The sequence below is a fragment of the Phascolarctos cinereus genome, unplaced genomic scaffold (assembly GCF_003287225.1).
Source record: "Phascolarctos cinereus isolate Bilbo 61053 unplaced genomic scaffold, phaCin_HiC Scaffold_2;HRSCAF=192, whole genome shotgun sequence".
In the NCBI taxonomy this organism is placed as follows: Eukaryota; Metazoa; Chordata; class Mammalia; order Diprotodontia; family Phascolarctidae; genus Phascolarctos; species Phascolarctos cinereus.
The window spans coordinates 159,661,292-159,689,229 of NW_027555625.1; the positions used below are offsets into that span (position 1 = coordinate 159,661,292).

The window sequence follows — 27,938 nt, forward strand, 5'->3', positions numbered from 1 at the left end:
ACAAACATTGAGAGGAAGAAAGCTCTATATATACCAAAATGTTTATAGCAACACTTTTTGTGATAGCAAAGAATTAGAAAATAAAGTAAATGCTTGTCAATTGCAAAATGAAAATGGTTAAAGAAATGTGGTACATGAATATAATGAAATATTATTGTGATATAAAGAAATGATGAATATGATAAATGAAAATGGGATAGAAATATATGGAAAGATCTACATGAAGTGATGCAGAGTAAAGTAAAAGGAGCAAAGAAAACAATATGCACAGAAACTACCACAAACAAAAAGAATCATCACCAAAAAAAAATCAAAAGTGAATATTAAAAAAATTAAAAGAACAAGCATGGCTTGAAAGAAGAGATATGAAAAAACAGTCCCACTCCACCTTTTTTTTTTTTAGAGTTGGGAGGTCCACAAATGTATACCACACATATTTTTATACTTCTTTTACATCTATTGGTTGTGCAGATTTTTTCTTTTTGTTTTTGCCTTTAAAATACTACTTGTTATACGGGATGTCTTTTTGGGAGGCAATAAGAGGGATACTGGGAGAAGTTATGGTTATGTTTTTTAAAAAGGCATCAATAAAACCTACTTAAAACAGAAAGAAAAGAAAGGAAAAGGGATGGCTACTAGATTTGAACATGGCAGTTAGGTGGCAGTGGATAGAGCACCTGCCTTGGAGTCAAGAGAACTTGAGTTCAGATATGGCCTCAGAAACTTACTAACTGTGTGACCATGGGCAAGTCACTTAACCCTGTTTGCCTCAGTTTCCTCATCTATAAAATGGGCTGGGGGAGGAAATGACAAACCACTTCATTATCTTTGCCAAGAAAACCCCAAAAATAGGGTCATAGAGAGTCAGACATGACTGAAAATGACTCAACAACACTAGACTTGTGATTTCATTAATATAGGGAACTTCCAAGTGAGGAAGCTACCTCTATCAATGATAATCCATACCTCTGCAACTTAGTCTGAGAAAGTTGTCTTTTAAAATAAAACAGCTAAATTTTTATTACTTTTTAATTCATCAATGAATATATGAGTGGTAGCATGATGTATTGGATAGAGAGCTGGCCTCCCAGTCGGGAAGGTGTTCAAAACCTACCTCTAACAAATATCATCTATATTACATCATTTAACCTTTCAGTGACCCAGACAACTCTAAGAATAAGTTACAGTCTTATAGCTTGAGCTTTATTGGTAAAGGGAGTTTTTCACAGAGTACTTTCTGTACTGATGAAATAACAAGTGTGGTTTTAACAGAGGGGGAGGAAGAGGAGGAGGAATGAATTAATATTCCAAAACTCTTTTTGCTGCAAAAACTCAACTTTTTAATTGAGCAACCATGTTTGAGCTCACATTTATATTATACTTGGAGGTTCACAAACACTTTGCATTCATGAACTTATTGGAGCCTCACAAGCCTGGAGGGGATAGAGATTTTTGTCTCCAGTTTACAGATGAGGAAATTGAGAATTGGAGAAGTGAAGTCATTTACCCAGGTTCACACAACTAGTAAATGTATGACCTGGGGATTTTTCTTATTCCATTCTATTTTTATTTTCAGTTCCAAATTCTCTCACCCCCTCCACCCCATTCCCCACCCATCTGACCTGGGTTTTGAATCCAGTTTCCTGACTTCAGATCTACTCCTATCCATTAGGCCATGCTTGACAATCAGATGAGGAAAATGAAGATCTGGGAGGTTAAGAGTTTAAAGAATGGGGATTATATCTCCACCCCAATTAACATAATCGCAGAAGTCCCAGATGTTTCAGTTGAATCAGTATACTGGGTATTAAGGAATTTTCCTTGAACTGCAACACAATTTATAAATAAGTGCCTAATAAATTTTATAGAATTTTAGAGTGTTTAGCCATTGGAGGAAATCACATAGCACATTGTAAGTATCTTAAGATTAGTTGATACAAAGTCACACTCCTTGGGCTGTCTCTCTCTCTATAATAACAAGCCATTTCAAGTCTGCCAGTCATGTCATGGACTAGGCTAGCAATGGAAGACTCCAGGTTTGGGAGGTGAGGATTTCCGTTCCAAAGACAGAGGAAAGCCCCTAACAGGGAAATGCTTTTATAGGTAGGACAATTTCTTTCTCTTTTTGATGCCTCCACTCCCAGCCCTATTGAGAATGCCAGCTGTGGATTCAAGAAAGTACATCCAGATGGGGCAGCTAGGTGGTGCAGTAAATAGAGCTCTGGAGTCAGGAGGACCTGAGTTCAAATCCGTTCTCAGATACTTAACACTTACTGGCTGTGTGACCCTGGGCAAGTCACTTAACTCCATTGCCTAGCGCCTCCCCCCAAAAAAAACCATCCAGGCCACAAAGCAACAGTACTTGTGAGTTATCCTTTTGCCTTACATGAATCCTAACAATATTTCTTACTATCATTGAGTCTACTATTTCCATGGATTTGTGTATATTTGTGAGTATGCCCCAGAATTTGGGGGATAATATTTTGTATAAACTATTCTTACTCAACCTCCTTAGTAAATATCTTTTCTAAATGTCTGCTAATCTACTAGATAATTGTTAGTGGGAGACATAGTGGAGGGGGCTAATGATTGATAGTATTAGAAACCCAAATGCTCAGGGTTACCTCCAGGACCCTAAGAAAGTAAATAGTACTAGCTTTTGACAAAGAAGTGATGGATTTAAGATGCCAAATGAGAAATATTTTTGGACATGACTAATGTGGGAATTTATTTCACTCAGTTATCAAACAAATAACAGTTATTAAGAGCCTACTATATGCCAGGCACTGTGCTAAGCACTGGGGATACAAGAAGAGGTAAAAGACAGTTCCTGCTTTCAAGGAACTTACAATCTAATGTAGGAAACAATATGCAAACAGATATATACAAATGAGGATAAATAAGAAATAATTAACAGAAGGGAAAGCAGTAGAATTAAGAGGCATTGGAAAAGGCTTCTAATAAAAGATGGGATTTTAGTTGGGCCTTAGAGGAAGCCAGGGAAGTCAGTAGAGAAAGCTGAGGGGGGAAAACATTCCAGGCATGGAGGACAGCCCAGAGCCAAGAGATGGAGTGTCTTATTCCTGGAACAACCAGGAGCCAGTGTCCTGAATCAAAGAGGACACATCAGGGAGTGAGTTATAAGGAGACTGGAAAAGGCATGAGGGGGCTAGGTTGTGAAGAGCTTTGAATGCCAAACATAGTATTTTGTATTTAATCCTGAAGGCAATAGGGAGCCACTGGAGTTCACAGAGTAGGAGGGTGTTGTGATCAGACGTGCATTTTAGAAATTCACTTAATGCTATCCACATCCAGAGAAAAAACTGTGGAATCTGAATGCAGATTGAAGCAGATTATTTTCACTTTTTTTGTTTTTTGTTTTTTCTTTCTCATGATTTTTCCCTTTTGTACTGATTCTTCTTCCACAACATAACTAATATGGAAATATGTTTAACATGATTGTGCATGTATAACCTATATCAGATTGCTTGCTGTCTTGGGGAGGGGGAAGAAGAGGGAGAAAAATTTGAAACTCAAAATCTTATAAAAATGAATGTTAAAAGCTATCTTTATATGTAATTGGAAAAAAAACAAAATCCTATTAAGTGGGGGGGGGAGAAATAAAAAGAAAATCACTTTTCTTTCTGAATGGAGGATGGATTGGAGTAGGCAGAGACTTGAGGCAGGCAGATCCACCAGATATTACAATAGTCCAGGAATGAGATGATAAGGGCCTACACCAGGGTAGTGGCAGTGTCAGAGGAGAGAAGAGGACATATTCAAGAGATGTTGCAAAGATGAAATCAACAGACCTTGGCAACAGATTGGATATGGGGAGAGAGATAGTGAGGAGTCAGGGATGACTCCTAGGTTGTAAACCTGAGGGACTTGGAGGATGGTGCTACTTTCTACAGTAATAGGAAAAATTGGGGTAGGGGCTGGGCAGAGCAGGATTTAAGGAGAAAGATAAGAAGTTCAGTTTTGGACATGTTGAATTTAAGATATCTACTAGACATTCAGTTCGTGTATCTATATGAAAAGCAGTTGGAGATGCAAGATTGGAGGTGAGCAGAGAGGTTGGGAGAGGATACTGAAAACAGTCAGCATGGAGACTATGAATATTTGTAATAAGAACTTTGGTTTTCTTTTTTTCCAATGGAGGAGGGAGTGAGAAAATAAATGCTGATTAATTGAAAAATAGTTTTTTTTAAAGAAGTCAACTCTGTGAAGACCTCAACATGCTATGGTGAGTGATAATTCAAGGAGTGGCCCCAATGTTACAAAGGACTTAACGTATATTCACAAAGTCAGTGATTAGATTTTTTAAATATACAGCATCGTTTTCTATATTTATTCCAGAGACTGCTTGGTGTGATGCAAAGAGTGCTAGATTTGGAGTTCAGAGTGCCCAAGTACCTGCTTTGACTATTGCTCACTGCCTATATGATCCTGGGCAAGTCATTTAATCACCAAGCCTGTTTCCTCATCTGTGAAATGAGAGTATTGGACTAAATGGCCCCAGAAATCCTTGCAGCTCTAAATATATAATCTTGTCTCAAATTTCCATATGTTCAGGTTTCTTTGAGTTCTGATTTGAGATTTGGAGTTTGGACCTGTAATTTCATTAGGGAAGGGAATGCCCCATTAGGCAACCATTCTATCAGTTCAGATAAACAACTTTTCTGCAATTTGTACCCTGCTACCTGATTGTGCCAGAGAGTTTCATGGGGCTACTGAGAGGCTATATGGATTGCCCAGTGTCACATAGATAGTGTACATATCTCCCTAATTTCTATATTGACTTTCAATGTTTTGTTTTCCTTTAAACTGAATCAGAAGATAACCTATCTACTTTTTAAAAATATTTTAAACATCAATATATAACATATCTTAACATAGCTATTTGTATTGTTTCTTACTTGTTTCTGCCATTAAGAAAATAAACCTTAAATTCATTCCTAGAGGTGATATACAATCTAGCTTTCAGGGGTTAGGTCTCCTTTCTCCACAGCACTGTCTCTACCTGCACTTTGTTGCTGTATCTTTGTAGAGAGAAACCATTTGTAAAAAGATATGTTTCTACTATGTAATTCTCATTGTATATAATCTAATTTACTCATTGATTTTACTTTACATCTTTCACTCTTACTTTTCTTAACATTCTAATCCACCTAACTCTTAAAAATCTTTTTATAAGTTTTCTTATTTTCACTGATAGTGGTAATGGTTTTTGTAGCTGCGGAAATTTGTTGGCAGATTGTGTCAGTTCCTTTAGATCCTGAAGTATTTTTCATCTACTTTTAAATATAACATGTCTACTTGATGTTCTGTCAATACTAGAGCTTGATCCTTTCTTGCAATCATTATTCTTATCTTATCTAAATTAATATATAATACCTTTTTTAAATTTGATGTCTTTAAGTTAGTTTTGAAGTTTCTATCGTGGTTATCTGCTCTGGATTCTCTAGGCTTTCTTTTTCCTTTGGTATTCTAATAGTTCTTAATATTAACTAAATCTAAATACATATTTTACATATGTATTATATAAAAGCTCGTTGTTTTGAAGATTAACTTGCTAAGTTTTATTTGTCATTGTTTCTTTTTGTTTCAAACATTGCCTTTAAAAAAAATGAATTAGCTATCACTGTGTGCTCATTAAGAAAAAAAATTTCATAGTTATCTTTTAAAATGCATTATGTATGTCATTTACCAGAATATTTCCACCAACAAGCCAGTAAATTATGACAAGCATTTTCCAAGCACAGCAACAGAAGGTCAAAATGGACATTACAGTAGCCAATTGTGTGCAGGTGAGTTTTCCCTTAATGTTTTCAACAAGTTAAGAGTATCTCATAAAACCTGATAATGGCAACAGGGCACCCGAAAATTACACTTGACCACCCATTACAATAACTCATATGTTGACACCCTTCTGCTTAGTTGAGGTTTTCTTGGAATTAAAGATATATCAGCCAAAATGCCCCAGAAACAGGATGATGAGGTTTGGGGTCTTGGTTAAAAGAAAATTTTGTGAGGAAATTGTAGGGACTCTTCTTACAGGGTTAATGGAACACAAATTCTCCCATCTAATTTTCTTTATTCCCCACCACTCCCTTGAACATAGATTGCCTCATCTGCCATTGGACTGCAAGGAGAGAGTATTTCTTTGAATCTTAACTCTTTTATGTTCTTCTTTAGTAAATGAAAACAACCAAAGCACCTCAGACTCTACAAGGGACATAATGAATAAAAGGAAGATAAGACCATTTCAAGGAAAGGAAGACCTTCTTTCAGTATGTACAACCCTTATTCTTTGTGATTGCCTTCTCTAATACAGGGATAGCACTGCCATTTGCAACAATTAAATGGAGAGATAGAAAATGAGTACATTTAATAAACAGAATTCCAGAATTTTAGGAAGTGGAAGAGACCTTAAGAGTCAACTAGTCCAACCTTTTTATTTTACAGATAAGAAACAAATCAGAATCACTAACCTGAGCACTGCAAGAACTAGTACTCAAGTCTCCTCAGTTTTTCATCCAATTTAGTTTTTTTGCCATTGTACAATTCTGGCTATTAATTAATTAATCTCTCACATTCTTAGAAACTGTTTGAAAGACCTCTTAAAAAGAGAACTAATCACAAAAATCTTTTGGAGGACCCAAATGACATTTACAAATATTAGCTCAAAGTACTTTCTGTGTAGCCACCTTGTATGGTAAGTGAATGAAAATCTTATTAGTCCCATTTTATGAATTAGGAAATGGAGGTTCAGTGAAGTATAATTACTTGCTCAACACGATACAACTAATAAGTGGCAGAGAAAAAATTTGCTTTCTGTGGAAGCATTGTTAGATTGCCCTTTGTGGGTTTTGCCAAGCCATAGAGTTAAGAGTTGTTCCAGTGAATGAGCCTCTGAATTGAACATCTGCCAAGATCTTAATCCCTCTCCTCTGTATGCTTGTAGCCTCAACAGCAGCCCCCTCTCATTTAAGGTCTATCTTAGAATCCTAGGGACATATATACAGAAGGAATGTTTTAAACAACTAGTCAACCAACAAACATTTAGTAAGCTCCTGCTGGAAGTCATATATTGCCAGGCACTGGGGACACAAAGACGAACGTGAAACACTTCCTTCCCTCGAGGAAGACAACATATTTGCATATAATTATATTCAAAATAAATACAGGTAATGGGGCGGGGCTTACAGTCAATCAATAAATATTTATTAAGCACCCATCAAGTGCCAGGCACTGTGTTAAGCATTAGACATACAAAGAAAGGCAAAAGATCATCCCTGCCTTCAGGGAGCTCACAGTCTAATAGCAATTGAAAGGAACAGGAAAATCATCATATAGAAGGTCACACTGGAACTGAATTTTGAAGGAAATGAGGATTCTAAGGAGCAGAGGTGAGATGAGAATCCATTTCAAGCTCTGTTTGGGGGCACAGCCAGTGCAAAGGCAAAGAGGGTGCTGGGTGCAAGGAATAGCAAGAAGGCCAGTTTAGCTGGACCATAGACTGTATAAAGGGAAGTAATGTAATAAGAATAACAATTACAATGATAAGGTAATAGCTGGTTTTTATGTAGCATTTTTAGGCTTATAAGTGCTTTATATATATTATCTCCTTTGATCCCCACTACAACCCTGTGAGGTAGGTACTATTATTATCATCATGCTCAAGAGAGGTCAAATGAGTACCCAAGGTCACGTAGCCAGGAGGTGTCTGAGGCAGGATTTGACAAGAGTTCTTTCTAAGTCCAAGTCTGGCACTCTCTCCACTTTGGCCTCCAGCTGCTTCAATGCATAATAAAGTAATTTGGGGGATAGGTTGTGTCAGTCAATCAATAAACATTTATTAAGAGCCTACTATGTGCCATGCACTGTGCTAAGCACTAGGGATACAAAAAGAGGCAAAAGACAGTCCCTGATTTCAAGGAGCTCACAGTCTAATGGGGGAGGTGAATAGAGTTTATATTTTATTCTGGAGGTAAGAGGAAACCACTGGTTGTTCTCTCCAGCTGCCTCTAGATAAACAGCCAGATGGAGTTTATATTTAATCCTAAAGATAATAGAGAGCCATTGGTTGTGGCCATATAGTTGTATCAGTGTGTAAGAAGACTGGAAATACAGATTGTAAAGGGCTTTAAAAGCCAAACAAAACATATTCTAGAGGCAGTAGGGAGCTATTGGTGTTTATTGAATATGGAAGTGACATAGTTAGATCTGCTCTTTAGGAAAATCATTTTGACAGCTATATGGCGTATAGACTATACTAGGGAGAGACTTGAGGCAGAGAAACCAAATAGTAGACTATTACAGGTAACCAGATGCAAGGGGATTGTTACAGTGGAATAAAGAAACTGAGTTTCATCCAAGCAAATGATTTATTTAGCATTTGATTCAGTGGCAGAAACAAATCAGGTCCAAGGCTCTCGGTAGCCAAGGACATTGACCATTGGTTTGTACATAATCAATATACAATTTGGAAGGAGTGAAAAACAGGAAAAAACAGGATGTAGGGATTGAGACACCTGGTTTCTTATTGGTGGAGACACTGAGGTGAGAGGAAGAGGGGTAGTTGAGATATTCCTCAAGTTGGGTGACTTAAGTTGGGAGGGGGAATAATCTTGTGACTTCTCCAAAATCAGGTAACTTACAAACTTAGCTTCACAAAATGGTGGATAAAGGCAAAATGGAGTCATTAATGCTATTTTATAATGTAACTGCTGAGGTGCTTCTTTACTATTATCATAGTCTTTTTTTTCCTTCTCTGTGCTTAATCCCTTTTTCTTTTGAGTCTTTTTTTATCTACTAATGCTATTAGAGATCATTCCTACTCCCTTTTCTCCTAGAAAGACCCTAAATAGGTTCCTTTCTAACTTTAAGACATAAAAACTCTGTTTTCTAGTTGTTAAATGTAAACCCAAACTTTGTGTCTACAAAAACAGAGTCCAATCTTAGGGAATGACCCCTAAGAAAGAGATTGTTCTCTTGTTAGCCTTTTATTACCCCTACCCATGCTACCATGTTAGCATCTCTGTAGATGTGATTCAAAGGATTCCCTCAGGTCCCATACAAGCACTCATAGTAACAGTGAAAACATGGGACAGGATAACCTTTATTTTACCTGCAGAGAAAATGCTGAAAACACAAAGGACTTAAAGGAGCCCAAAAGTAATTCAGGCACTGATTTTATAACTAGCTATATTATGCTAACCACTTCCATTTCTTTGCCAACAGCCATATCACTGGCTCATTGTGAAGAAGCTAGTGAGGCAGTAGATAAGAGTGCTGGGCCTGACTCAGAAAGTCCTGAGTTCAAATCCTGCCTCAGATAATTAGTAGCTGTGTGACCCTAAGTAAGTCACTTGACTTCTGACTGCCTCAATTTCCTCAGCTATAAAATGAGAATGATGATAATAGCACCTACCTTGCAGATTTGTTGTGAGAACAAACAAGATGTTTGTAAAGTGCTTACCACAGTGCCTGGCTCACAGTAAATGTTTAATTAATGCTTATTTCCTTCCTTATTTCCTTTATGCCACCAAGTTCTCAGCTCTTCTATCACTATTTGTGGTCCCATGATAACTTGCCAAAGTTGGTGATTGAAGTAAACCTATTTCAATACCACTTTAATCTTTAAGCCACTGACGCATCAGGAGGTTTGTTCCCAAGATTCGGCCTGAGATAGAGATTGGAAAGTTATCACTCAGAAGAGAATATTTATAAACCATGTTCTGTGTTTCTATAGGCTGAAAGTAGACACCTTCTGAAGGAAATAAGTCTGAAAGGAGATGGAAGAATCTTTGTGATTGAACAAATGCTTGATGAAGTAAGTGTAATAATAACAACAAAGGCCCTCTTCAAAACTGCTAAATATACTGCCTCCTGTCTATTTGTTTCTAATAACAATTTTTCAGTGTTGTTTTAAGCCCAATGTGTTAAATTAAAAGGTTGTTTTAATATTGGATCTAACCACTAGATTAAAAACTTTACGCTAAATGATAACCTACTTTCAGTTTTAATAGTATAGAGGCAATATGCACAATTTTAGGAAATTTAACAGACGTGTTTAAAAAAAGATTTACAGGGGGCAGCAAGGTGGTGCACTAGATAAAGCACCAGTCCTGGATCAGGAAGATTTGAATTCAAATTTGACCTCAGACACTTACTAGCTCTATGTGACCCTGGGCAAGTCACTTACCCCAATTGTCCCCAAAAAAAAGAAAGAAAGAAAAAGCAAAATAGATTTAATGATGGCTATTTTTAATACCACATTCATTTGCCTATATACTCTCTCTCCCACCTACCCCACCCCCAGAAATTTCGCTTGTAACAAGGAAAAACAGCAGAACTAACCAACAGAGCAAACTTGTCTGGAAGCATTCGATACATTATGCACCAATAGTCTCCTGCCTCTATGCTAAAAAAAGGAGAGTATATTTCATTGTCTCTCTCTGAGACCAAGTTTGGTCATTGAAATTAATAAACAGCTGCTTTTTGTTATTGTTTTTATTACATTACTGTAATTATTGTGTATATTTGTAACTTGGTTCTATTTGCTTTACATGTCTCTGAATTCCTCATATTTGTCTTTTTACAAGGCAGAGTAATGTTCTGTTATTTAATAAACCAGAATTTGTTCAGTCATTCCTTTATCAATGAGTACCCTCTTTGTTTCCAGTCGTTATTGTTTTTCCTGACACAAAAGTGCTGTGATGAATGTTTTGTTATATGTGGAACCCTTCTGTTTTTTATCTCTTTGGAATATATAGCTAGTAGTAAGATTTCTGGCTGAAAGGGTATGAACAGTTTCCAAATTCACACTTTTCTAAGGACAACTTCAGCATCTGCCCTGAGGGTTCTTTTGAAAGAAAGTTTGTAGGGGCAGCTAGGTGGCGCAGTGGATAGAGCACCAGCCCTGAAGTCAGGAGGACCTGAGTTCAAATCCAGCCTCAGACCAACACTTGACACTTACTAGCTGTGTGACCCTGGGCAAGTCAGTTAACCCCAATTGCCTAAAAACAAAAAAAAAAGAAAGAAAGTTTGTAATCCTTGCTCAAGAGCCAGGAAATCCTCTTTCCCATAACTCTAGGAACCACAAATTGAGCTGCCTTCTCTATTTTACAGAATCAGTATTTCTTCCTTCATACATTCATGTCTCCTATGGGTCTGATCTTAACTCTTGAAGTCCCTCTCCTTTAGTGCATGGACAGTTATGTTTTACCAATCTCTGCAGTCACCTTATAGTACTATTAGTTGGACTACGAGTTTTTCTTAAAATATCTCCTTTTCTGTCCATTGCAGGGAGCTGATCCCAACTGCATTAATAATGAAGACAGACCTTCTTTAACTGTGGCTGTTTTAAATAAGCACCATGAAGCAATACCAGTTCTTCTGCAAAAAGGTGCAGACATTGACCATCAGTCAGGACCGTAAGTAACCCTAAATGAATAGCATTAGCTAGAGCATTCCCATTTTCTTTAGCAACAATCTAAAAATATTCTAGGACTTTCCTTTGGCATAATGAAAAGAAAACTACAATCTTTTTCAATTTAAATGATTTAAAGATGGTTAAAGTCACTTGATCATTGAAAATGTTTCTGTTCAGACCTATGATCTCATAGGTATGAGGAACTTCCCTCCAGCATGGTTATTGTTGTTGTTGTTGTTGTTTGTCCTTCGTTCTCGATGAGGACCATGACATCAGGGAGGTGATGCCATGACATGTAAGTGAATTGGATTTAAGTGAGGCAGAGCTGTGCAAAGTCACCAGCCTCACTCTCTCCTTGGAGCCATCTGGGTCTAGTGGCTAGATATAGATCAGGACAACTGGAGATGACCCAAGATGCAGTGGGGGACCTTGGCCTATGGTAACTTCCCCATCTTAGCATTACCTGGAGCACTAAGAGATTTAGGGACTGGCTACCTAATCAGTCACAAAGTGGTTATGTGTCAGATGTAGTACTTGAGCCCAAGCCTTCCTCACCACACTTCCTCTCTCCACTACACCAAGCTGCCTCTCTGCGTTGAAAAAGTTATTTTCTTTAACTTTCCAAAACTGGATAAAGAAAAAAAAAAGGACTTACCTATTTTCAGTAGATTTTCCATAGAATTCATTAAATGAACATTAAAAAAAACTGTCCTTAGTTTAAATTTTAATTTATTAGTTTGTACTATTTTATGGCCCTCCAATACAGGCTCACATATATGGCCCACAAACGTCTGAAGGATAAAGAAAATATTCTTATAATTTTATTAAGATTTTTTTTTTGGTCTAGACTTGTGATTTCACTGGTACAGGGAACTTGTGATAAGGAAACTCTGTTAATTCAGATCAGCACTTGCCTGTAATTTATCGCTTAAGAGAGTTGCCTGGTCTCTGAGAAGTTAAGTGATTTGTCTAGGATCATAAGGCCCGTATGCATCATCAAGATTTTAATTGTTCATGTTACATCTCATAAAGGAGGCATCATTGTCTACCTTAAAATGTCAATGAATAAAGCACAGAAAGAAATCAGGCATTCTGGATCCTGTTCTCAATGGTATTGCTTGATGAACTAGATAATTTTGAGTGTATGTATCACTTACTCATCTTAAATTCTCCGTCTATTAAATGGGAGGAATACCTGCTAAGAACAGGCTATCTAATCTCCTACCTCTCTCAGCTTTCTCCTTCTATTGCTCCCTTACAAAAATTTTTTAGAATATTGGGTGGAAAACTCCATTTTTGAATACTACTTCTTATACTTTAATGGATCCATGATTTCATTTGGTTTGGCTGGCACAGATTGAAATGTATCCATACTCTTATCCTGGTAACCCCCATCCTTATCTTCCCATAAAGCCTTCACCCAACAAGCCAAAAGCCTCTTTGCAGCTTTTAAAAATTATCTCCTAGATACTATTGCAAAACTCAACCTTTCCATCTGTTCTTGCTATATTAGTGGCCCCTATCGTACATGCTTATACCACTTCTCACATGCATATTATTTTAGGTGATAAGCTGCAACAGGACATCCTTTTCAACACTGGCAAATAACCTTTGAGCATCTATCTCCCTGTTTGATGTCTCTTTTGATGTTGATACTCAGCAGATCAGTAAACAAAGTTATCTCCATGGTCACATATTTCAGGGAATCTTGTTTGATTTTACATGTGTATGGAAGACCCGTTGTTACTGGAGAGTCTCTAAGGCCGCATTTTGTTCTACTTCACCAAATGTTTGTTTGTAATCAACAAGCAAGTAGATAGAGTGAGATTTTATCTTCACTACACTGTTCAATCATTTGGGTAACTATGACGATGTGATCTATTACAAGAAAACAGCTGTGAAAGTCTACCTGTAGCCTTCTTGTGTTTTCAACAAGGATATCCTAGAACAGGAATCAAAATCCATACAAAGTTAGAAGGAAATAAAAATGAGACAAATATGGAGTGCATTTAAACATTTAAAACAATTCCAATCTGATCTATTTGAATAAACTGCCAAAAAGGAGAAATGGATAGAAGAAAGGACAACAATTATGTTTATAACAATTTCATACAGAAATTTAACCAATATAAACAGATTTCTGTAATTGAGAAACTTAGGGCCTAAAAACCACATTACATATGTGCAAAGAAGAACAACAGGGCAGCCAAGGGCAGTGCCAGTTTAGAATATGGTAGGATCAAAGCTCTGGAGCTGGACGGGATCTGGCCATAGAGGCATAACCTCTCATTTTTCTGGAGAAGGAAGGTGAGGCACAGAGAGATTTAATGATTTTCTCAGAGTCACACAGCTAGTAATATCTGAGGTGTGATTTGAACCCTGGCCTTTCTGTGCCCTGGCCACTTTCACTATGCTGCCACTCAAATATAAATTCACTTGTAAACTCTTCAGGAAAAAAAATGGTGGAAGATTATGAACAATAGCCCTGTAATAAAGCAGCATGGAGCAGTAGAAGGAAAGCCCAGTTTAAAGAAAGGCACTGGCCTCCTTGCTGTTCTATCAACAACACATTCCAGCTCTTGACTTTGAGCATGTTCTCCATGCCTGGAATGCTCTGCTTCCTCTTCTCTACCTAACTTCCTGTAAGTTTCAACTAAGATCCTATCTACAGGAAGCTATTACCAAACCCCTCTTAATTCTAATGGTTTCCCTCTCTTAATTATTACCTATTTATTTGAATCTGCAGTGGATAAGGTAAAAGAGTTTAAGAAATACAATAAATAAAATACAGAGGATTACAAAGGAAACCAAATATACTGAAATACAGTATAGTTAGCAAAATATTTTAAAAACAATTTTGCAAGTTCACTTAACCTAAGTGAACTCTAAATTCACAAGTCAGGAACCCCTAATCTAGTGCAACACTTCTATTTTACAGAAGAAGGCAATTTAAGCCCCAGAGAAGGAAAATGACTTGCTCCTGGTCACAGAGGAAAGATCATTCAGCCTTTACTGAAATTAAGGCTGAGCAGAGGCGGAATCGGATGGAGCCTAAATCTCAGATTCACAGACTGTTAGTACTGTAACTTTAGAAACAACATTGGCCAGCCCTTTTTAACCACAGAGACCCAGAAACCCGGAATTCGTGTCAGAGAGGGTGCCAGATCCCCAGTGTCCTGACTCCTAGTCCAGGGATTTTTCGGCCAAGTTATTGAAATTTACACTCTTCATGCCCGCCTCCTGGGAACTGGCTCACCTAGAACAGTAGCCCCTGATTTCATAGCTTAGAGCAAGTAGCCAAGTCACCTCAGTTGGAATTCTAGGTACGTTCTGGCACTGAGCTCACACTGCATCCTCCGGTCTGCAGGAAAGTTGGAGGGATGAGGAGGGCACAACTCAGAGGGAAAGAGTAAAGGTCTGTGTGGCTGAGGGATTGGCCACATGACGTGACCCTTCCTGCCTCTCCGAGTCGTTGTAAGAATTAAATAACATTTGTAAAGCTTTTAGCATAGTGCCTGGCATATAATAGGTCCTTAATAAGCACTTATTCCTTTCCTCTTCGCTTCCCTTTACCCCACCCTCAGAGACAGCTGAACACTCCTAGATCTGAGGAAGTTTTCTCTACCCTCACCAAGATGTTTCATGTCACCTGCAGGGCCTGTGGCTACTGAACACTCCACTCTGAGAATGCCTGGCACATAGTAGGCAATTAAATGTTTGCTGGTTGACTGATTCACCCACCACACTTTACCACAACTCTGCTGCCTGACATCTCAAGTTTTTAGCCATGAAAATATTTCTGTGTGTCCCTTCATTAGCTTGTCCCATCTGAAGGGCCTGCCCCTCCCAGAGTAGGGGACCAATGCAGCTCTCAACCTGTGTTCCAGTTGGTAGCTGGATTTCTGTTCCTCTCTAGGGAAAATGTGCCACAAAATAGCCCCTAAAAGGGATTGTTTTTGCCACTGAAGGGTCCAGAGCTAGGTCTAGGCCTCTCTCCCTTTTTCTAGGCCAGACCAGAACTTGGGTCCTGGTATTTGTGTACAAGTTCCTTCCCACCCTCAGCCAGATGAACCCTGGAAATTCAGTCTAGACTCAGATTTCTTTCCCAGGTGGAGTAGGAGTCCTACTCTAAGCTCAAACCAGTTCTTACCATCCAGTGACTGACTCTACCCCATCCAAGCTCCAAGCCCATCACCTTCACCTGGGCCACCTTCCTTAGAGGAATACAAGATCTATGAGCTGCCCTTTAAATTTGGTGCCCTGAGACATACCTGGCAAGAAGATTGTAACCTAATCACATTCAGTGTACTTGGACAGATTGAATTTCAGTTCCTTCCCATACCTTAGGTTGGTGGAAAACTAGAAGTCTCATTTGCTTGAGAGGAATCTTTTCATGGAACAGATCATCCCACTGGTGTGTTGACTGACTCTCTGTCGCCAAAATCAGTTCACTTGAATTTTAAATTCATCCACCCTATTTGCCTCTGACCCTCACCATATATACTAACTAACGTGGCACAGAGTTCACTTAGAATACTACTAGATTTGTTTTGTTGGGAGCCAAAAACCTGTAGAGAGGATTTTTTTCCCCCTCTGAGACCAACAGTGCCCTAACACATTGACCGTGAGAACACAGAGTGAAATCCTTCTCTGTAGTTAACAATCATTTGTGGGTGTTATGTGTACACTTCTGTGCTACATTTTCTTAAGTCTTCATGTAAACAGAATTTCTCCAGTATCCTAAGTGATAGTGCAGGTAATCAGTCACTGATAAATCAATCAATGAAATTAAGTTGTGGAAGCTCCTTACTTGATCATAGTAGAAGAGTTAGTCTACTAAACAAAGCCTTCAGAAAAGATAGTCTAGACACCAGACATTATGAGGAAAGTGACTCTTCATCTTAAAGAAGGAAACTCCCAGAAGGTTTGATAATACTGGATTTTTTAAAAAATTTCATCGCAGGCAAAAACCCCTTAACTGAAAAATGGCCCAAGATTAGAGCTACAGCAAATGAAATATTTACAATTCCTTCCCACACCATCACTCATCACAGTTCAGATAGGACACAATTATGTGTTATTGGGGTAATAGACTGATTTGGCACCATGGAAAGCACCACCATAAAACACAGGCTCATAAAATTTAGAGCTAGAAAGGACCTTAGAGCCCATAGTCCAACTTCCTCATTTTATAGTTTAAAAAAAAACCCACAAAGTCTTGAGATATGATAGCTAAGTTTTTGCTGATAAAAGGGAAGTCTGTTGCAGTAGTACAATCTTTCATTAGTTGCCCTTTGAAAATCCACATACATTTTGCTGCCTAGCACTATGGCAATCACCTGGCTAATCTTGGATTTCCTCTGACAAAGCATAAGGGGAGAATAGCCAACCACACAATTTAACTTTCGTCGGCATCAAGAACCTTAGCTAGCTAAGTTATTTAAGTAGCCAAAGGTCATGAAAGATAGACAGTCCCATAACTCAAAGGAATAGGTGTATAGTCCCCTTGGGATCTGCAGAAACACCAAGTCTCTTGCTTACTTCAATAATACTTTGAGAGATCTTATGATCTCACCAGTATAGGTACATCCTGTTAAGGTGAGCTTACAACCCTTCTAATTCCCTCATCCGGTGTGACTTTTGTCTGTGTTCTTTCATAAATCCTCCACAAAGGGTCCTTACTGGGGGGCCTTACATTGTATAAATGATTGACATTTTAAAATATTCTTGCGCCATCCATGAGATGAGGCTGTCAAGATTTTAGAGAGAACTTCTTGCAATAGAATATTGGCTTACTCATGACAGTATGAAAATGGCTTAACACTTTGCCAAGAAAAGTTCACGGGGTGACAGAGTCCAAGGCAACTGAATGCTGAGCAGCAACAAGAGAAGAGTATAAAAACATAGAGCAATGGGTGGGCAAAGTAGGGGACAGATAACCACATTCTTATCTGAATTGGACAAAGGAAGGCTGAACACAAACACAAAGAAGCTCACATACGCTTTGGTATAAAAATACATCAAACATAACAGGGACATTAAGGAAGGAATCATTAAAAAGGGGGATAATGTTAGAGGATAAATAAGCAAAATGAACAATATGAGCTCAATGAAAGGAATAAAAACATAAAGAAGAAAACCAAAGAATGAGAATATAAAGTGTGTACAATTGGGGAATGACCAAATAGAGTGTGGTATGTACATGTAATGGACTATTATTGTGACATAAGGAATCCTGGATAATATGAACAGCGAAGAGAACAGAATCAGAATAATTTACATAGCATATAATATTATAAAGAAAAACTACTCTGAAAGAGTAAAAACTCTGATAGATCCAATGACCAATGGTGAAACTAGATCAACTTATAGTGAATATTTTACCCACTTCCTGAGAGATATTGACTCAAGTTTCAAAAAGATGAATACATTTTTGGACATGGAAAAAAAATGACTTACCAATGATCCTATGCTGTCTCTGTGTCTGAGTATAAGGTGCCAGATAACTAACACTTATTTTACTCCATGTAATTACAGACTAAAACATAAAAATTAGAGGAAGTTGGCCTTATTTGCCACTAGCTAGATGACCTTAGCAAAGGAAGCCAAGTATCTGACATTCTCATTCAGTTTCCTTATCTGTAAAATGAGTGAGGTGGAATAACTGATTTCCATGGTCCATTCCAGTTCAAAATTCTGTGCTTTATCATAAGACAATAATCCTACCTTTTAAACCTTGCTAAGATCAGTGTTTTGGATGAATGGATGAAATAGGAATTAATCCAAACTTTTCTCCCTAGCAAGTTTCACAATTCATCAAAAAATCTTGGTCTGGGAGGGGATCTTAGGACATCTGGTCTAGGCCCCACTGTCTGGAAAGAAGTGACTCAGCTTTCTCATGGATTGTTATTTATCTGTGTCTCTCACAACTGAAAAGTTTGTAGCCTCCCTACAAATGTTACCAGCTATAAAGTTCCCCCATGCCACAGTGATGATAGACTTGATACTATTGAGCATCCTTTGGAAGGATCTTCCTACCAATGCTATGTGTTTTTGATATCATGAACCTACCCTGACAGATGAAAAGGAATGATTTCATGTTACTATATGATTAAAATTTCATTCCTTCTCTTCCTTCCATGTACCAGAGCAGGAATATGCATCATGGTTCAGTAATTCAGGATACATAGGAAGCAGTAAGATGTTTAGGAAGAGTCCACAGTTGATCTGTCCCAAGGATATAACAGTTATGTCTATCTTACAAAGAGCTGTGAGCCCAGAGTCCCAGAATCAGTAATTTAATGGGAGGGGCATCAAATTTAGAGACTGAAGGGACTTTAGAGGGCATTGGCTATTATCCACTGATTTTACAGATGAAGAAAATGAAGATAAAAAGAGATTAAGTAACCTTCCCACGGTCACACCAGTAGTTTCTGAGGTGGAATTCAAAATCTCGGTCTTGTTGTCTCCCAAGTCCAGTGCTCTAAGAAGAGAAAGGGAGACTGTAGGGAAAGTCTGCAGTTAGGAGTAATATGGAGATCAGCCCAGGAAAAGGAATATGGCAGGTTAGATTTCATGGTGCCCAGCCCGTATGACTGCCATAGAGAAAGGCACACAGATGTCACTCTACAGCAGTAGGATAGAGAAGTCAGTTTCACCAATAAAGGCCAAACAAGCCACCATAAGAGACTGTTGGATTTGCTTCAATCAGATCAATTAAGAGAGAAGATAGCCAAAAGTAACAAACGGAGTATTTCAAGGCCGAACACTGATATCTTCAATGGAACATTAAATGGCCCCCTAAAAGTGAAAAGGCAGTTGGGGAAGAGTGGAGCTCTTGCTGTCCACTGCCCTAGGGCATGGAGCCCATTGAAAGGTGCCTGCCAGAGTTTTGGGGTCATGGGAGGAGATGGGCACATGATGTGGGCCTGAAAGGAAGAAGAAATTTTGCCCATGTTCCTGCTGTTGCAGATGCCTAAGTCACTGTTAGGTTTTAACCCTCTAGTTAAGCCCACACAGTTGCAGTAGGGATGAGGTTAAGGACTTGCTCTAGGATTCCAGCAACAACAGAAGGTGCGTATGGGTCAGTCAATAAGCATTTAATAAACACTATTATGTTCCAGTCACTGTTTAAATTTCTTGCCGTCTGAAGCCAAGGGAAAGCCGTGGAATAAGAACAGGGCTCCCCCAGGGGCTTGGCCATGAGGGTCCCTAGCATAAAGGAGGCAACTATTTCTTACATGGGAAGCCCAAGAGAAGGCTTTTCTGGGAGGTGGGAAAGAAAATAGAGTAGGAATTGTTCTCATGGCATGTGGCTTCCATATTCTGAACTAAGGGGCAAGGAAAACAGATGGTAAAAGGGAAAGACTCCAGGACGACTAAAATGCCTGCTATTTCGCCAAACTGAAGCCAGTGACTAGAAATCAAGATCTGTCTCATCAGAACAGTATATTAACAGTCCAGATGATATTTGGCTGGCTGACCCTAGAGACAATCATTAAGAAGGGAGTATGGGTGGGAGTTGGGGTGACCAAAGAGAAACCAAGAAGAAACAAGGTCTAGGTCCTTGTACAATTGCATAAAGCAGTGGTCTCCAAACATTGCGCACCCCATCAGTAAAAAGAAAAAGAAAAAATGAGATTGTACCCATATGTTTATATGCTATACCCATATATTTATGTATTCATAAATTATATATATTTTCTACTATGCTAATAGATATATATTATTTTAAAAAAACAAAAATAGACATTAAAAAAGAGATTAAAATGATGCTAGATTCGGTAATAAGCCACTGGAGTTTATTCATTAGGGGAGTGACATAGTCAGATCTGTTCTTTAGGAAAATCTTTTTGGCAGCAGTGGGAAGGATGGATTGGAGTGGGAGAGAGGCTTGAGGCAGGGAGGTCTATTAGGAGGCCACTGCAGCAGTTCAAGCAAGTGATGATGAACCTGAATTAGGGTGGTAGTTGTATGAGTGCAGAAAAGGGGAAATATGTGAGAGGTGTTATAAAGAGAGACGTGACAAGAGTAGGAAAGTATTTGGATAAGATTGAGAAATCAAGGATAACATCAAGATCTCAATGACTAGAAGGATGGTGATGCCTCTGACAAATAGGGAGGTTAGAAAAAGAGGTGGGTTTTGGGGGGGATGGAATTTGAGATCTGCTATACAGATCACAGAGCATGATACCTGCTTATCCTGGACTACTCACTCTGTCCCACTGAAAATGAAAAGGGAGGAGGAGGAGAGTGAAGCTCTTTCCATCTGCTGCCCTAGAACACAGAGCTCATTGAAGGGTGCCTACCCTACCAACTGGGTCATGGGAGGGGAGAGACACATGGTGTGGGTATGTTGGAGAGAAGAAATTTCGCCTGTTGCAGTTGCCTAAGTCACTGTTAGGTTTTAACCACCTAGGGAAGAGGGTAAGAGCTTGCTCTGGGAGGCCACTAGTAAGAGGAGTTGGAGATGGGTCAGTCAGAGGTCAATAAGCATTTATTAAACACCTATTATGTGCCAGACATTGTGCTAAGTGCTGGGAATACAAAGAATGGAAAAGTACAGTCCCAAGAGGAGCTCAAGAAGGTGAGTGATTATGGGTGAAAGAGGTTTTATTAGAGATGAGGTCTATGATTGGGCAACAGGAAAAGGTAACCTATCTTCTCATCCTCCAACTGGTGATTCATGCCAGGTGAGGATCATGGCACAGCCCTCAAAGGTGCTGGGCCCCCATTTAGGAGGTCACCATCACAGAAGACCAGAATTAGCTATTATGACTTTAGGAACCTTGTAACTTCTCCTCTTCTCTTTGTTTTTTAACCCTTTGTATGTTTCCCTATAATGTGTCTAATAGTAACATCCTTCTAAAGCACCTCAAATAAGGGGTGGACTTTTCAGAGATATATAGCAACACTTCCCATTCTTTCCTACAAGCCAAGCCAATGTATCATTTGGTGACAAAAGCACTGACTTTAAAGTCAGAGGACCTGGGTTCCAGTCCTAACCGTGCTAGGACTTGGGCAAGTCGCTTAACCTCCATAGTCCTTAGAAGTCATCTGATCCAATCACATCACTTTACGGACAAGAAAAATGATTCCCCTTCCAGATTTAAGTCCTGTTTCTATCAAATGGTAAAAGACTTAGCCTATCAGAGAAGAAAGTGTAGGAGCTAGAAACCATAAGAGGGTACCAACAAGCTAGAGTTCTCCAGTACAAGAAAAAGAGTGGGGTCCCAGGTTGAGTGGGGCAATCAGATGAGAAAAGAAGGGGGAAAAAGCCTAAGGACGTTGCTTAAAAGAAGCCCTGTCCTGTGAGGACTTAACACACTTCTGTTCAATGGTGTCCTTCAAAAGGAGGTGTCCTTTTCTGTTGTGGTGATTTTCTTTTCCCACTGTTTTTTGTCTCTACTTCATAAATATGTCTTGCTGTGTCTTGAGGGGATGGAAGTAGGAGTGAGGTGGGGGGTAAAGTGATATTACAGAGTCCTATTTTATTAAAATTCTTGTTTGCCTACAACCTGATGTCTTTTAGATATAACAGTTTCTTTCAGGACATGGATATGTGGGTTTGGGTAATTGGTTTAGCTGGTCTAGAGTAGCCTTTCAGACAGTTTCAATAGACTGAAAGTCTTATTTGGCCCACAAGTTTTAGAAAGAGACCATACCCCGTTCACATTTCCCCATATTATCCACCATTCTTCTTAATAATCCCCATTTTGGTATTACACCTGAAAAGACCAAAGAAGGCTTGTGGCAATTACACTTACTAGGTATTACATATGTAGAATAATTTTGATAGGGTTCATAGAGACCACTTGTGATACCATCATTATAACACATCATTAGCTAAAAACGAGTTCCTTGTATATGTAGCAAGAACATGACCCTCCAGTGGTTTATAGAGCAGAGTTGACCACATTCCAAAGTGCTGGCACCATCCATTGGCTCTCCCCTTTCCTCCTCTCTTTCCTCTTTCACAGATCTATGGAGAAGGAATTTGGGTAATTTGCCTGGCTAGATCCAGTTACCAAGGAATAGAATAGGAAGTAGAAAGGGAAATGGAAAGGGAGAGTGAGCACTCCAGCCTTTTTGCACCCTGTCTCCTCTCCAAAAGACCCACTGGGAAGTGCTGACAGCCAGAAAAAAGAAAGAAATGGAGTCAATTCACTGTAACTCAGTCAGGAGCAAGAAACAGTCTGTGGTTAAGTAGAGCAGCTTTTTTCTACTTGAGTAAAAGGAAATTCCCACCTTCACCTAAAGACATCCTTTGGCCACATTGCAAAGCTATGGGACCCAGGTGTAAGAAGCAGAGTGTTAAACGGCCTAGAGGAATCCTGGCTCTTGAAACACCAAAAGGTCTAAGTTGAGATTCTAGTATAATCATTTCATGGTCCACCTGCTATAGAGCTCACACTATTTCCTGAGCAAGAGAGTGAACCATAGCAAGTACCCAAGCAAAACTGAAGACAACAACAATGGAGAGAAAGAGAGGATAGTGACAAAGACAAGATAGACCCATCATCCGTGATGGCAATATGAAGCAGAGACAGCAGAGCTGGAGTGGAAATACCAGTCAGGGACCATGCCAATGAAAAAGTATCAACCAATGAACCCTAAGCCCTTTTCCCTCTCTAGGAACCTCACCCAATCTAATATTATAAGTTAAAGAAGCCACACAAGTCACTGTGGGAAAGGAGTGACTTCTTTGACTCTCTTGCTTTCCTTTCTCCTGCTGGAGAACCCATTCCGGATAGTACTATAAATCACAAGGACAGTACAGGTGCCTAGAGGGAGGAAGAGGTGGAGGCCCACCTCAAAGACAAAGGGATTTCTTGACTCACCATAGACTCAGATGTGAGTTTTTTATGTGGTTTTTATTGTATGTTTTGAAGCCTTGCAAGCGTAAGTGCTTGTAAGGGAAACTTAGAGGGGGTGCTGTCTGCTGAAGTTCCCAGATTTCATCTCCACAGTGACAAGTCATAGAAGTAAGAAGTTCTCAAAATGTGTATGTGTACATACATACATATATATACATATATATATGTATGTATGTGTACATACATACATATATATACATATATATATGTATGCACATATATATGTATGTATATATATATATACATATATATGTATGTATATATATATACACACACATACTAGATTTATTTATATGTGGAGAGAGAGACATACACACACATATATATCTGTGCCTTTTGTGTAAGGAGAATGCCTTTGATACAAGGGTCATATGTATTTATTTTAAAATTAATATATATAAGACGTCTCTTTCTCTCAGCAACTTAAACTCATTCATCTTCACAGCTTCTCTATAAGCAAAGGATAAAGGAGGAAGCTGATGTGATCTTCCACAATTAGTGAGTATGTCAGTGGTGGAGTTTGAGGTAGAATCCATGTTGGTTCCTAGCATTATGCAGACCCTACCCACTAGTGCCCATCCTCTCCTCACAATATCTGTTCCTATTGATACCAAAGCCTTAGTCAGGAATCAAACAGACTTTCTTCCTCCTCCAATCAGGCTCGGAAACACAGCTCTTCATGAAGCATGTCTGCTGGGGCCAGAAGGAAAGAAATGCATAGCAGCCTTATTGAGGTAAGTTCATTGGTTCTTGGGTGAGTCAGATATTGAAAAGAGGGAAGTGAAATGTGGGCATAGAAACAATCCAGCTGAAGAGATAATCTAGAAGGAGTTCTCAGGGTATTAAAAAGCCACCACTATAGAAAGAGTTCTACCTTGCCTTGTAGACCAGTGTAACCCTGCGTTGGTGAGTAAAGAACTTTCAAAGGTGCAGTAAAAAATTGCCCTTTTGTTGTTTGTTCAATATATCTGGGTATGTTGTTTTGACGTAATGCCCAAGATTTAGAATTGTATTTTTATGAAATGTAATGCAAATGAAGTATAAAAATACAGATCTTATGCTTTTCTTTATTTATCAAATGTTCACGTGTGTCTTATGCCACATACAATCATAACCTCTATATGAAAGCTAGATGGCACAAAGGTCAGTTAGACTGAACTCTATGATATATGGTGGATATAGCTGACTAGACACCCTTTGTCCAAACCACTTCTATTTTCATATTTCATTTGCAGATACAATGCAGATATTCAGAAGAAAAATGAAGAAGGACAGTCAGCATATGATTTGGCTCTGAAGACAGGGAATGATGAAATCATCTCACTGTTTGCTGCAAAACTTGGCCAAAGAGTCCTGGACCAACAGACACAATCTAAGAACCTCAGTCTAGCAGACTTTTGACCCTAAGTTTCCTTATTCTTAAATGCCTTTGTCTTTATTTAAAGAAAACTTCTAACACACCACATTATCAATTTAATTTAAGAATTAAGGAGGTTCAGTTTAGCCAGTTAGAAGATTGTATGTTTATGAGAATTATTAAATGAAGATAAAACCAGCGTATAAGGCCATTCCCTGTTTACTCTATATTGTGATAAATATATCTATACTTGCCTCTAAACCTCTAAAAAATATTTCTGTTATGACACTTATAAACAATTTCTGTATCAGATGTTTATTTAACCTTTGGCCCTATAAATTATGTTTGAATACCTCATTGTGCAGCAATGTGCAACTTTGTTTCTTTTTTGGATGTTTCAGTTTGTGTGTGATCAAGTAGTTCAGGGGGTCCTTCAGCTTTTCCTAATGGGATCTACTTTTGATTTCCAACAGTCTGATGACTAGGTTGGGGTAAAGGATAGGGAAATAGAAAGTAAGTACTCAAGCCCTTCCCTGCTGGTTCTCCTAGAAAACCTCAGGAAGGGAAGTGGTTCACTGGCTACCATCTGGGACAAAAGCTTGATGGAAATTCCTAGTAGAGTTAATAGAAAATAACACCAAAAGAAAAAGGAGGAAGAATGGGTACATTCCTAATGGGACACACCTGCCTTTAAAGTACATGGGTATGATTTCATTTTCATCTTCATTCCAGGCGCCTACAAATGTAACTGCATCTTAAACTCCACTGTCACTTGGATCCAACTCCAAGATCCTGGTTTTGAAATTCTTTCTGGCCAGTTCCCAGCCCTTTTCACTTCTCTCAGTCCCTCACTCCAACTTTTTTTGCCCTCCCCTCCATCCCTCATTCTCTCCCTAGTCTCCCAGTAGATCACCTTCATGCTGATTTCACTTGTCATCCTGCCCAGCTTGAAATCCATGTCAATTCACTTCAATCCACCTCTCCACTCTAGAATCCTTCAACCCCTTCAACCTGCCATTACCAATCTGCAAATCCTTAATCCTTGACAATGCCTATGTGAGAGGACCAGGGTTCCCCATTTCCCTGCCATAGGAATTAGTTTTCTCTAAAAGGCAACTAAGGTGTCCCTGGAACTTGATTGGCCCTGGTCTCCCTTGACACAGATTCGGGGGAGGGGGGCAGGAGAGGGAAGGTGGTTACATCTGACACCATACCTTTTCTGTGTTAGGGCAAAGTAAACCCCCTTTTATTAACTGTCCAACAACTTATGAGTAGCTCATTTAGTCCCAACATTGAACCTGAACAGGATGTTGGTATCAAGCCAAATGAGATAACGTTTGTGAAGTGCTTAGGATAGGAAGTGCTATATAAATATTATATAAATGTTTATTCCCTTCCCCCCCCTTTTCTCTCAACTCTTTCCTCCCCCCCTTCCTCATCTGCTTTCTCTGTTCTCAAGGTTGTGGCCTGGGTTCACTATCTATTCATGGTATTTAAATTCAGCTGGGCCCTCAATTTTGCTCAGTCGTCTTTTTTCCATACTCTGTAGCATCTGCTCCAGATCTTTCCCACTGTGTTCAAAACCTCAACCCAGCCTTCCCCATTCACCTCTGTCCACCATCAACTTCAACCCCTACCAGCTTAAAACACCATATAGATGGTAGCTACTATGACCTGGCCTCCTAGATGTAGGTCGTTTGATACGAGCGTCTTCAATGTCCTTTCTTCCAGCCTCAAAATTTCTCTATCTTAAACCAACAAGCATTTATTCAGTGCCTCTTATGTATCAGGCACTCTACTAGGAGTTAGAGATATAAAGGCAGAAATGAATAGTCCATTATTTGAAGCAGCTTAGATTCTTTCAAAGAAGATAACATGTACATATGTTAATATGAAAATAAATAAAAGATAATTTGCTAGGACTAGAGGAGGAGGCACTAGAAGCTAGGGGGGTGGGGCAGTGAATCAGAATAGGAAGTGGCCTTTCAGCTGAGCTTTGAATGAAAGTCTTCTAAGAGTAAAGAAAGACTACATTATAGCCATGGGGGACAACCAGGGCAAAGGCATAGAGATGGGACATGGAGTATGTAATGTGTGAAGAACAGCAATGAGGCCATTTTGATGGAATTGTAAAGTGAGAAGAAAGGAATTGGAAAGGTAGTTGGATCTAGGTTGTGAAGAGCTTTAAATGCTAAACAGCAGTTTGTGTTTGACCCACTGGAGTTTATTGAATTTATGGGGTAACGTCCGTCATCAGACTTGTGCTTTTGGAATGCTTTATTCCTTTCCCCCTCTATCTATCTTCCTCCTAGAAAGACCAACAGGTCTGCCTCTGCCCATCTCCACTTCCTCTGCAGCCTTGCTCTAGCCCCTCTCTTAGGTGTTAAATCTCTTTTTATTTCTGACTTTTTTTCCTCTGCCTATAAACATACTCATATTTCCCCTGCCCTCAAACATACTCCCCCCTTGAACTATTGGTTCCATCTTCATCCTCCCTTTTACTGGCAGACTTTTCCAAAATCAATCAGTCTGTCCATGTACATTTATAAAACACTTACTATGTATCAGGAACTGGACTAAGCACTGGGGATTCAAAGAAAAGGAAAAATATAGTCCCTGCCCTCAAGGAGTTCATATTCTAATAGAGGAAACAACATTCAAACTATCTATTTATACACATATGAATGTATATAATATATGTATCATATAGATATAAAATAATCTTTCTAATGTAAATAGTACTTTATTTTTTTCCAATTACATGTAAAGATAATTTTCAACTTTCAATTTTTATAAGATTTTAAGTTCCAAATTTTTCTCCCTCTGCCCTTCCCCTCCCTCCTCTCCAAGATGGCAAGCAATTTGATACAAGTTATATATGTGCAATCATTCAAAACATATTTCCACATTGGCCATGTTGTGAAAGAAGAACCAGAACAAAAGGAAAAAACATGAACAAAAACAAAGAAAGTGAAAATAGTATGCTTCAATCTGCATTCAGACTCCATCAGTTCTTTCCCTGGATGTGGATAGCATTTTCCATGATGAGTCTTTCAGAATTGTCTTGAATCATTGTATTGCTCAGAAGAGCTAAGTCATTCACAGTTGATAGTTGATCATCGCACAATGTTGCTGTTACTATATATGATGTTCTCCTGGTTCTGCTCACTTCACTCAGCATCAGTTCATGTAAGTCTTTCCAGGTTTTTCTGAAGTCCACCAGCTCATCATTTCTTATAGCACAACTGTATTCCATTACATTCTT

The 27,938-nt window shown here is 38.8% G+C and overlaps 1 protein-coding gene across 2 annotated transcripts in view; it reads left to right on the plus strand.

Moving 5' to 3' along the window:
- The window catches only part of DZANK1 (double zinc ribbon and ankyrin repeat domains 1), a 117,259-nt gene extending 92,229 nt beyond the window's left edge, over positions 1-25,030 (plus strand). For both annotated transcript variants that reach the window (XM_020986549.2, XM_020986561.2), the window contains exons 16-21: positions 5,714-5,810; positions 6,199-6,293; positions 9,758-9,838; positions 11,314-11,441; positions 23,976-24,050; positions 24,552-25,030. In XM_020986549.2, the coding sequence (XP_020842208.1) occupies positions 5,714-5,810; positions 6,199-6,293; positions 9,758-9,838; positions 11,314-11,441; positions 23,976-24,050; positions 24,552-24,717 (642 nt within the window). In that variant the 3' untranslated portion in view covers positions 24,718-25,030. The remainder of the gene's footprint in view (positions 1-5,713; positions 5,811-6,198; positions 6,294-9,757; positions 9,839-11,313; positions 11,442-23,975; positions 24,051-24,551) is intronic.
- The last annotated feature ends 2,908 nt before the right edge of the window (positions 25,031-27,938 follow it).